This window comes from Nansenia antarctica (genome assembly GCF_963989245.1).
Source record: "Nansenia antarctica genome assembly, chromosome: 8".
In the NCBI taxonomy this organism is placed as follows: domain Eukaryota; kingdom Metazoa; phylum Chordata; class Actinopteri; order Argentiniformes; family Microstomatidae; genus Nansenia; species Nansenia antarctica.
The window spans coordinates 33,972,991-33,985,328 of NC_137678.1; the positions used below are offsets into that span (position 1 = coordinate 33,972,991).

Consider the following 12,338-nt stretch of genomic DNA (forward strand, 5'->3'; position numbering starts at 1 on the left):
ACCATAACAACCAGGCTTAAGCTGGTTTTAACACATTTTGCGTGAATTCATTATGGTCCTAACCTACACTACAGTACTATGTACTGGCTACTATACATACTTAAATATCACATGTTATACCCTCTAATCAATAACACAATTTATGTCTCTCAAATTGTTCAAGACCCCTATGCACAAACAGGCAATATTTCTCCACTGACCTGCTCCCTACTGGCTGTGAGGGGCAAGCACACTTCACATTTTCCACAGGAATTGTCCCTGTCTAGTTATTATTATTATTATTATTATTATTATTATTATTACCTATGTACAAAAGAGGAGATTTGGTGAGGCTGCATTCTCATTTTATGCACCCAAATTATGGAATGCACTGCCAGTTTATATTAGGGATGCAACCTCAGCAAATATTTTCAAGTCAAGACTAAAAACGCATCTTTTTAATATTGCCTTTAAATGACAAAATAATGAAATTATGATTATATAATGATTAAAGCACTTTAAGCTGCAACATTTGCAAGAAAAGTGCTATACAAATGTATACTATACAAAGTTATTTTTAAAGTTATTATTATGTAGTCAAAAGTTGAGGATTCCTCAAAGAGTGTAGAAGATCCTTGATTGTAAGTTTCGCTTTCTGATAGTAGATGTCTCCAAACACCTTACAGACCCTAGAGTCTAGACCAAGTGCACTATGGACACCATGGACAAAAGTATTGGGACACCCGAACATCACACCCATATGTACTTGTTGAACTTGTCATTCCAAAACCATGGGCATTAATATGGAGTTGGTCCCACCTTTGCTGCCATAACAGCTTCCACTCTTCTGGGAAGACTTTCTACTAGATTTTAGAATATGTTTGCAGGGATTTGCTCCCATTCAGCCACAAGAGCATTAATGAGGTCAGGCACTGATGTTGGGCGAGAAGGACTGGCTCGCAGTCGTCGTTCCCAAAGGTGTTGGATGGGGTTGAGGTCAGAGCTCTGTGTGCAGGCCAGTCAGGTTCTCCCAGACCAAACTCACCACAAAGTTGGAAGCATACAATTCTCTAGAATCGCATTGTATGCTGTAGCATTAAGATTTCCCTTCACTGGAACTAAGGGGCCTAGCCCAAACCATGAAAACAGCCTCAGACGATAATTGTGTCCACATACTTTTGTCCATAATAGTGTATATCCAGCTGCAGCTGCAGCATGAACGTGAAGTAGTTTGAAGGTCTCTTCTGGGATGATCGAGCCAACTTCCTTCAAACTACTTCACGTTCATGCTGCGGCTGCAGGTGGACCCTTCTCCTCTCGACTGATGACATTTCTGGCCTGTCCATTTCACCTAGCTTTATGAGGTCCTTGGCACACAGCCAGGCAGAGGGGAAGTAAGTCCCTCTCTCCTCTAACAGTGTTGTCTCTCCCCCTCCATCTCTCCTCCCTCTCCACCCACCTCCCTCTCTCCTCCCTCTCACCTCCCTCTCCACCCCCCTCCCTCTCCTCCCTCTCCACCCCCCTCCCTCACACCTCACACCTCCTTCTCCACCCCCCTCGCTCTCTCCTCTAACAGTGTTATCTCCTCCCCCCCTACCTCTCTCCTCCCTGTCCACCCCCCTCCCTCTCACCTCCCTCTCCACCCCCCTCCCTCTCTCCTCTAACAGTGTGATCTCCTCCCCCCCTACCTCTCTCCTCCCTGTCCACCCCTCTCATCTCAGCTCTCTCCTCCCTCTCCACCCCCCTCCCTCTCTCCTCTAACAGTGTCTAATCTCCTCCCCCCTACCTCTCTCCTCCCTGTCCACCCGCTCGCTCTCTCCCCCCTCTTTCCTCCCTCCCTCTCCACCCCCCTCCCTCTCTCCTCTAACAGTGTTATCTCCTCCCTCTCTGCCAGGCGGTTTCTCTGGTGACCATGACCGTCACATGACCGTGCTGCGTGGCAGGCTGGAGCGTCTGGAGCGACCACGCCCAGTCCTGGTCTACCGCTATGTGGACGCGGACGGCCAGGAGAAGGCCCTGCACCTGGGGGGGGCACGCTGGGAGCTGAGGGGGGGGTCCAACCACCTCTACACCCAACCCCAACCCCAGGCCCAGCCCCAGGCCCAGCCCCAGCCCCAGCCCCAGCCCCAACCCCAACCCCAGCCCCAGCCCCAGGCCCAGGCCCAGGCCCAGCCCCAGACTCAAGCCAGGCTAGCCAGCCTGCTGGACTCCCGGTTCCGGCAGACTTCCCACGGCCACGGCAGAAGCAGCAGCAGCAGCGTCAGCCTCCTGGCCCGACCGGAACACGAGGTGCAGGTGGAGAACGCCCCTGTCTCCACACGCCACATCGTCACCGTGGTGAGTAGATACCCTCTGATTGGGCAGCAGATGATGATGTCATGTGATTGGCAGCCAGTGGGTGGTCAGTTTGAGAGGCATCAGTTTGAGAGGCATCCTGAGACGGATCCAGTGGACCCTCTGTACATTCCTCAGGTGCATCCAGTGGTCAGGATCATGTGACTAACACAGAGGCAGGATATTCAGGGGAGAATCATGATGCCAAACCGAACCATGTGCCCTGGGTACCAGGGGAGGCTGGTGGAGGTAGAAATCTGAGGATTTCGGGCTCATTGTAATGCATGGAACGGAATAAGGAATGGTATCAATTACCGGTGGCTGAGTCCTGCTGGGTCTAGACCCCAGGGAGGGTGGGTCCTGTTGGGTCTAGACCCCAGGGAGGGTGAGTGCTGTTGGGTCTAGACACCAGGGAGGGTGGGTCCTGTTGGGTCTGGACCCCAGAGGGTGAGTCCTGTTGGGTCTGGACCCCAGGGAGGGTGGATCCTGTTGGGTCTGGACCCCAGGGAGGGTGGGTCCTGTTGGGTCTGGACACCAGGGAGGGTGGATCCTGTTGGGTCTGGACCCCAGGGAGGGTGGGTCCTGTTGGGTCTGGACCCCAGGGAGGGTGGGTCCTGTTGGGTCTGAACCCAAGGGAGGGTGGGTCCTGTTGGGTCTGGACCCCAGGGAGGGTGGGTCCTGTTGGGTCTGGACCCCAGGGAGGGTGGGTCCTGCTGGGTACAGATGGCCCTGCTGTCCCCCTCTCTCCCACTGCGATGGTTGAGCAGGGCCATCTGCTATAACAAGAGGCAGGCCTTCAGAGGGAGGTGTGTGTGTGTGTGTGTGTGTGTGTGTGTCAGTCTTTGAGGAGGGTGGATGTTACTCTCTTATTCCCTCTGTGGTCTCTTTCCTCACCCTGACAATTAGAGTAATGCACCTGTCCTGTGTGTGTGTGTGTGTGTGTGTGTGTGTGTGTGTGTGTGTGTGTGTGTGTGTGTGTTGATAGGTTTATGGAAGAGGCTCTACTTAGAGAATTCCAAAATCAATCACTTCTCTGGTTCAGTGGTACAGCGTCATCACTCTGGAGACCTGAAACCTCAGACTGGATGACTGATGGGGGAGGGAGAGGGAGAGAGAGAGGGGGGGGGGCGAGAAGGAGGGAGGGGGAGAGGGAGATAGAGAGGAGGAGCAAGGTTCGACATTAACGCCGTTTTACTTGTCCAGAGCAAGTAAAACTTTCGCCGGGTATGTTTGCGCGAGCACGACGACGCTGCTAGATCCCGGATATTATCAAAGCGTACGGGTGATCGACAGGTGAGTACGCTTTGATAATATCTTCACTCACGATCATCTAGTCTAGTCTCGCGCCTGCGCCGTGTGTTGTTCTTCCTGCACACAGGTAAAAATATCCGGGATCTAGCAGCGTCGTTGTGCTCGTGCAAACAAACCCGCCGAAAGTTTTACTTGCTCCGGACAAGTAAAACGGCGTTAATGTCGAACCCTGAGGAGGGAGAGGAGGAAGGAGGGGTGAGGGAGAGGAGGAGGGAGAGGTAGATGAGGATGGAAGGGGAGAAGAAGGGAGAGGGAGGGGGAGGGGGAGGGAGAGGGAGGGGGAGAGAGAGGGGGAGAGAGAGGAGGAGAGGGAGAGGAGGAGAGGGAGAGGAGGAGGAGGGAGGGGTAGGAAGTGGGAGAGGGAGAGAGGTGGAGACAGGCTCATTCAACTGTAACCTATACACCTTTAACTATACATCAAAGCTAGCACCAGCAAATCCATCTGTGTGTGTGTGTGTGTGTGTGTGCGTGAGTATGCGTGTGTTTGTGAGTGTGTGTGTGTGGGGGGGGGGGAGGAACTGAGGAGGAACCATGTTATTAAAGGAGATTATCAATAACACATTGATCTGTACATGTGCTCTCTCTCCTCTCTCTCCCCTCTCTCTCTATCTCTCTCTCTCTCTCTCTCTCTCCCTCTCTCTCTCTCTCTCCCTCTCTCTCTCTCTCTCTGCCACATTGCCTTTCAAGAACAAAGGAAAGCTTCTGATGCAGCAGCAACAAGACCCTCTGTTTACAACCAGACCCTCTGTCTGGTTCCTGTTAGCTGTAAAGTATACTCTATACAGACAGACAGACAGACAGATGGGCGGGCGGGCGGACGGACGGACGGACGGACGGGCGGGCGGGCGGGCGGGCGGGCGGGCGGGCGGGAGGCAGGCAGGAGGCAGGCAGACAGACAGACAGACAGACAGACAGACAGACAAACACAGAGACACAGACAGACAAACACAGAGACACAGACGGACAAGCAGGCAGGCAGACAGACAGACAGACAAGGAGAGAGAGAGAGAGACAGGCAGACAGGCAGACAGGCAGACAGACAGACAGACACAGACAGACAAACACAGACACAGACGGACAAGCAGGCAGGCAGACAGACAGGCAGACAGGCAGACAGACAGACAGACACAGAGACACAGACAGACAAACACAGAGACACAGACGGACAAGCAGGCAGGCAGACAGACAGACAGGCAGACAGACAGACAAGGAGAGAGAGAGAGACTATCTGTGATCCTATCTCTATCGTATAGGAATTGAGCGGGAGCAGGGTTGTGTGGGTAATATGAGAGATGATGTCAGAGGTTGATTACCAGAGATAAGAACGCTACTCACATCTTATTGTATCGTATCTCCCCCCACTGCAGACACATGTTGGTACGGCTTCTGGCTCTAACATAGCTAACTATTCTAACTATGCTAAAACTGCTAACTATGCTAACTAGTAATCACATGACTTATCAGTATCACGCTCATTAAATAGAATGAGGTGGGTGAGCATGAGTGTGTGAGTGTGTGTGTGTGTGTGAGTGTGTGAGTGTGTGTGTGAGTGTGTGTCTGTGTGTGGGTGAGCATGAGTGTGTGTGTGTGTGTGTGTGTGTGCGCGCGTGCATAAGTGTCTGTGTGTCTGTGTGTCTGTGTGTGTGTGTGTGTGTGTGTGTGTGTGTGTGTGTGTTAGCATGAGTGAGTGAGTGTGTGTGTGTGTGTGTGTGCGTGCGCGCGATCATAAGTGTCTGTGTGTGTGTGTGTGTGTGTTAGCATGAGTGAGTGTGTGTGCGTGTGTGTGTGTGTGTATGTGTCATAGTCCCTAGTCCCTCTCTAGTCCCTATCCCCTAGTCCCTATTCCCTAGTCCCTATCCCTTAGTCCCTATCCCCTAGTCTCTATCCCCTAGTCCCTATCCCCTAGTCCCTATCCCCTAGTCCCTATCCCCTAGTCCCTATCCCCTAGTCCCTATCCCCTAGTCTCTATCCCCTAGTCCCTATCCCCTAGTTCCTAGTTCCTAGTCCCTATCCCCTAGTCTCTATCCCCTAGTCCCTATCCCCTAGTTCCTAGTTCCTAGTCCCTATCCCCTAGTCCCTATCCCCTAGTCCCTATTCCCTAGTCCCTATCCCTTAGTCCCTATCCTCTAGTCCCTATCCTCTAGTCTCTATCCCCTAGTCCCTATCCCCTAGTCCCTATCCCCTAGTCCCTATCCCCTAGTCCCTATCCCCTAGTCTCTATCCCCTAGTCCCTATCCCCTAGTTCCTAGTCCCTATCCCCTAGTCCCTATCCCCTAGTTCCTAGTCCCTAGTCCCTAGTCCCTAGTCCCTATCCCCTATCCCCTATCCCCTATCCCTTATCCCCTAGTCCCTATCCCCTATCCCTTATCCCCTGGTCCCTAGTCCCTATCCCCTAGTCCCTATCCCCTATCCCCTAGTCCCTATCTCCTATCCCGTAGTTCGTCTCTCTCTCTCTCTCTCTCTCTCTCTCTCTCTCTCTCTCTCTCTCTCTCTCTCTCTCTCTCTCTCTATCTCTGCCTTTCTCTCTCTCTCTCTTTGCCTCTCTCTATCTCTCTCTCTGGGGGGGGACAGAAATACACTTCCTCTCCGCAACCACAATGATTTGTTCCTGCGGGCCATTCATCATCGCCATGACGATTTCACGAATGGAAGGATGGAGATTTGTGAAATAAAAAGAAAGGAGAGAGAGAAAGAGAGAGGGAGAGGGAGAGAGAAAGGGTGTTGGCAGAGAGAGAGAGAGAGAGAGAAGCTGTGTTTCCTCCAGCCTTTGAGAGGTTGTGTAACCCACAGATGGTGCCACTCGCTTTGTCTTCCTGTGTGTTTCTCTGTGTGTGTGTGTGTGTGTGTGTGTGTGTGTGTGTGTGTGTGTTCAAATGTGTGTATGTGCGTGTTTGTTCAAGTGTGACTGTGTGTGTTCAAGTGTGTGTGTGTGTGTGTCTGTTCAAGTGTGTGGGTGTGTTTCACCAGGAGAGGTTCTCAGAATGCTCCGTCTCTGATTCTATGGACACTTCTGGGAACCCTCCTAGATACACACACACACACACACACACACACACACACACACATATCCCTGTGACAGACAGGAAGCGGGGGCGGGGTGTTGATGTGCTGAACAGCTGAGTGGATTAGAGTGTTGATCCCATGGCTGCAGGTCACGTTGTCTCTGATTGGATCAGAGGTGTGAGGCGGAGGGGGGGGGGGGGGGATGGGAGGTGTGTGTGTGTGTGTGTGTGCGTGTGTATGTGTGTTTGTGTCTGTGTGTGTCACCAGTCAATCTCAATCAGTCTCCCCTGGGACCTTAACAGCGGTTACCATGGTGATAACTCTCTCTCACTGTCTCTCTCCTTTTTATTCCCCCCCCTCCCCTCCCTCTCTCACCTCCACCCTACCTCCCTCCCTCGACCTCCCTCCCTCCACCCCCTCCCTCCACCCGCCGCCTCCCTCCCTCCCTCCCTCCACCCGCCTCCCTCCCTCCCTCCACCCTCCTCCCTCCCTCCACCCCATCCCTACCTCCCTCCACCCCATCCCTCCCTCCACCACCCTCCCTCCCTCCACCCCCCCCTCTCTCCCTCCCTACCTCCTTCCACCCCCTTCCCTCCACCCACTTCCCTCCCTCCCTCCCTCCCCCTCTCAGACCCTACAGGTGGACGTGAGGCAGGTGAACGTGAGTTTCCTGCGGTGGTTCCGTGAGGGTGTGGCCTCTGCCCTGGACACCTCCCCCAGACATGTCCACATCAACAGACTCAACGTAAGACATTCACACACACACACAGTCACACACACACACACACACACACACACACAGTCACACACACAGAAACACATAGACACACACAGACCTCCTCCTCATCCTCCTCATCCTTCTCATCCTCCTCTTCCTCCACTCCCTCCTCATCCTCCCCACCTTCCTCTTACTCCTCCTCATCCTCCTCTTCCTCCTAGGAGAGGAAGAATGGCATCGAGCTGTACGTGTCCTCTGATAGGCCTGGAGCCACGGAGCCCTTCCCAGCAGACGACATCATCCACCTGCTGAAGCTCAACGTCCTGGACCAACACCTGGGCATCACAGGCATCTCCTCAGAGGTGTGTGTGTGTGTGTGTGAGACTGTGACTGTGTGTGTGTGACTGTGTGTGTGTGTGACTGTGTGTGTGTGTGACTGTGTGTGTGTGTGTGTGTGTGTGTTACATGTGACAACCCTCGGCCGTCGGCCATCTTGTCTGTCTCCTCCCACGGGCAGGTGGGCTTCTACATCCCAACACACACACACACACACACACACACACACACACACGTATACACACACCACACACACACACACACACACACACACACACACACACCTATTGTGTAGGGTTAGGGCTAAGTGGGAGGGCTACATCTTCATATCTTTTCAAATGCACACTCCAAATGGAGTGTTATGAAATTCCAGAAAGCCTTGCGAATCATCGGCAACAAAATAACAAGCAGGAAAAGAAAACCACAAATGTAATTATTTTCTTCATGACTAAAGATTAAAAAAATTATGATAACCATCGTATTCAATGTATTATAGACATTTTCTAGCGTAGCAAAATCATCGCTATGATGCCGATGTGTCTAGCTGTGTGTTTAACATTAGCTATCTAACGTTACATGTTTTAAGGCTGATTTGTGCATGACAGTCCTGCATTTTGTCATATTTCCATGTCTCATTTCCCCCCTTTGATGGCATATGATATGACGCCCGAAATGTAACTATAGTTCAGCCGCGAAGTTGTTGCACTTGTTACCGGTCCTCTAATATCAGGCAGGGTAGGAGCACGGGTTGCTAGCCCACAGAGCACCACTATTCTGTCATGAACTGGCCTGGTAATGAAGCATTGTTCTTTTTTATTTGATGCCTTTTATTTGATCAATTGATAGCGTGAAACTTAAGTTGTGAATGAATCGTGAGCGTCTATGCTTTTCTATGATACTGCTGATGACGTATCAGGGTCTTGAAAGGTTGTCCCATTTCATTGGGGAAAATTTAAACCGAAACAAGCCGAAAAGCGAGTGGCACTCCAAAACGAGGGGTAGGGGTAAAAATGAGAAATGGGATTGGGCCAAACACACGCTCACACACACACACACACACACACACACACACACATGCACACACAGGGGTGGCTGTGGCGCAGGAGGTAGAGCCGCCGTCTATGCGCATGAGCGGAAGTGAATGAGAGTGAGAGTCGAAGAAAAGTTTGAGCGTGTTTTTGCAAACAACTAACGAACATTATAATAACATCTATATTTAAGTGAGTTTAGGGTTTTGAGTACCCCGACAGCTTCGTGCTGATCGGGGGCTTCTAAGGACGGACGGCATGGCAACGAACACAGCGAACGGAATGGACGACGATGAAAGCAACACTGACAAACGGTACAACGCAAGTTTAACGGTGGAAGTGCGACTGGAGCAGGGAAGTAACATCACTATGATGGAAATGTTGAGAGGCATAAAGGAGGTGTGTGGAAATGTGGAGGGCTGTCGGGATAAAGGAGACCGAAAATATGAGATCACGCTGGCATCGAGGAGAGGGAAGGACAAGCTCACGGATGGTTTTAGATGATAAAAGACGTGAGAATAATGGGAAAGGACTTGGCAGTGGATGAAATGGTGGTCTCATTTTTAAATCTCCCGGTATATCTGAAGGATGACGTGATAAGGTACAGGCTGGAGTCGTGGCGGGTGAAGGCGGTGTCACCGATTAAGAGAAAGACGTGGCCGGGAACGGACATAGCAGACGGGACGAGATACATGAAGGTGAAGTTCACCGAAGAGGTGAGGTCGTTACCATATTCGACTAAGTTTGAGACCCTGGTTGGAGTGGATCACTTTAGGGTTATTCATGACAAACAAGTAAGGGTGTGTAGGCTGTGCATCAAGCCAGGACATGTTATAAGAGAATGCCCGGAGTTCGTATGTTTTAAGTGCAATAAACAAGGACATTATGCACGTGAATGCATGGGAAGGAGATATGATGGAGGAGAGAGAGTGAGCAGTGATGAGGAGGAGGAGGAGGAGAAGGAGAAGGAGAAGGAGAAGGAGAAGGAGGAGGAGGAGGAGGAGGAGGAGGTGGAGGTGGAGGAGGAGGTGGTGGAGGTGGAGGTGGAGGGGGACGAAGAAGAGGAGATGGAGGGAGAGGAGGAGGTGGTGGAGGAGGAAGAGGTGGAGACACAAGGAGAAGGTGGGGAAAGGAGCCATGAAGACGTGACGGAAGGAGGAGGACAAGCTGAGGTGGTGGAGGAGACCCAGCTGGAGCCGGAAGTGGAGAGAGGAGCGGAGGGGCCGGGTCCGGTGGAAGTGGAGGGTAAAGAGAGAGAGGAGATTGGAGCCAGCCTCGACAACGCAGTGAGGGATGGAGAGATGGATGAGGCAGGGCCTTCAACAGAGGGCGTGTGGAAAAGAAAAGGTTCAGATGAAGGACTATACGCGGATGTACAGAGGGTGAGGACAAGATCGGGAAGGGGTGCAAAAGGTGCACGAGGGAAGAAGACCAAGGTAGGAAAATGACATGGCGGTGCATATGTTACTTTTTTGTGTGTCTTGACTATGGTCAGGGTTGTTGCTGTCAACACAAATGGACTCAGGGATAGGAAGAAGATGGAGCTTGTGTTGGCAGCATACAGAGAGGAGATCATATGCCTCCAAGAGACGCATTGGACAGAGGACATAATGGAGGAGGTAAGAAGGAGGTGGAATGGACAAGTTTATGTGAGCAATGGAACAGTGTATGCTTGTGGGGTGGCTATTTTGGTAAAGAATGGGGTGGTGAACAATGTAAGGAATATAATGAGTGATAATGAGGGAAGAGTGGTGGGAGTGGGGTTTGAATATCAAGGGATAGAGTATGCACTGTATTGTATATATGCACCAAATGTGGACAAATATAGGAAAGTTTTTTTTGAATCATTGAAAGAGAAATGTGTTGGGAATTGTATTATGGTTGGGGATTATAATGTGGTGGTGGATAGGTTAGATGTAACAAGGGGGGTGAAATTTAGGAATGATCCGTCACGCCCAGTATTATTAGAAATGATGCGCACAAGAGGAATGGTGGATATATGGAGGGAGGGGCACCCTGATGCACAGGTTTTTTCAAGGAGACAAATGGTGATGGGGGTTTTGAGACAATCAAGGATCGATTTGTGTTTAGTGAAGAGGGAGGTGAGGCACCTGGTTGGAAGGGTTGAGTATCGGTTTATGGCCTTTAGTGACCACGATGCTCAGTCTTTCCAGCTAGGTGCGGGGAACGTAGGGGGAAGAGGAGGGACATGGTGCTTTAATGCAAGTTTACTTAAAGATATACGTTTTGGGGTGATAGTAAGAGAGTGTGTGAGTGTTGCTATGGAAGACCAGATGTATGAGAGTGATGTGTGTGTGTGGTGGGAAGGGATGAAGGATAAATTAAAAGCTGTAATAATAGCATTCGCAAAACGGAGAGGGAAAGAGAGGGTGAGGGAGAAAAGAGATTTGCAGAAAAGGTTAGCAATAGAACAGGAGAGAGTTGATCATATTCCAGGGCATGATTTAACAGAGTATTTGAGGGTGAGGGAAGATTTGAGGGAGTTAGAGAAGAGAAAGTGTGACGGTGCTTTAGTAAGGAGTAGGGCAAGGTATGTGGTTGAGGGAGAAAGGAGTACAGCATTCTTTTTAGGTTTAGAGAAGAGACAGAAAGAGAAAGGGAAAATTAAGGAATTAGAGAATGATAAAGGTGAAATAATAACAGACTTTGTGGGAATAATGGATACTGTGCAGTCATTTTATACAGACCTATATACATCTGGGGGTGTGAATGAGGAATGTATGAATAAAGTATTAGAAGCAGTGGAAGCTAGGGTGACAGAAGAAGAAGGGAAAATGTGTGATGCAGACCTAAGGGTGGAGGAGGTTAAGACAGCCATCATGGGGTTAAACCCAAATAAGAGTCCGGGTTCGGATGGGTTGACGGCTGAATTTTATAAAGCTTTTGTTGACATCCTGGCCCCTATATTGTGCAGAGTGTATATGTGTATGGGGAATAAAAGGGTGGTTCCGGACTCTATGGGCTTGGGGGTGCTCACTTTATTGTATAAGGGTAAAGGGGACAGGAACAAATTACAGAATTATAGAGCATTATCATACTTAATTGTGATTATAAAACCATAGCAAAAGTATTAGCAAATAGATTGAATAAAGTAATGAAAAACATGATTGCACCTACCCAGGCCTATGGAGTCCCAGGGAGGGATGTGGCAGAGAATATGTGCACATTAAGGGATGTTGTGAAGGACATGAGGGAGGAAGGGGGTTTATTGTTATCTTTGGATTTAAATAAGGCTTTTGACAGGGTGGAACATGTTTTTTTATTGAAAACAATGGAACATTTTGGGATTGGGACTGTTATGAGGGATTGGATTGAATTATTATATAAGAATGCTAGAAGTAAAGTAAAGATAGATGGATTATTGACTGACTCCTTCCCTTTGGGGAGATCAATAAGACAAGGGTGTCCACTGTCAGCATTGCTATATAGCATATCTGTGGAGCCATTGGCAGCTTATATTAAGCAGGAGAAAGAAATTAAGGGAATAAATATGCCGGGGGGAGGAGTTAGCATAATTCATCAATATGCAGATGACACGACATGTACTGTCAGGGATGTAAATAGTGTGAACAAAATAATGGGGTGTGTAAACATATATGGAAAGGCTT

The 12,338-nt window shown here is 50.1% G+C and overlaps 1 protein-coding gene across 1 annotated transcript in view; it reads left to right on the forward strand.

Annotated features, from left to right (window-relative positions):
• Positions 1 to 691: 691 nt before the first annotated feature.
• The window catches only part of ptprr (protein tyrosine phosphatase receptor type R), a gene marked incomplete at both ends in the record, with an annotated part of 26,340 nt that continues 14,693 nt past the window's right edge, over positions 692 to 12,338 (forward strand). The window contains 6 exons of the mRNA XM_080538294.1: positions 692 to 710; positions 1,874 to 2,067; positions 2,134 to 2,316; positions 7,259 to 7,372; positions 7,567 to 7,707; positions 9,297 to 9,425. Coding sequence (XP_080394420.1) covers positions 692 to 710; positions 1,874 to 2,067; positions 2,134 to 2,316; positions 7,259 to 7,372; positions 7,567 to 7,707; positions 9,297 to 9,425 — 780 coding nt within the window. The remainder of the gene's footprint in view (positions 711 to 1,873; positions 2,068 to 2,133; positions 2,317 to 7,258; positions 7,373 to 7,566; positions 7,708 to 9,296; positions 9,426 to 12,338) is intronic.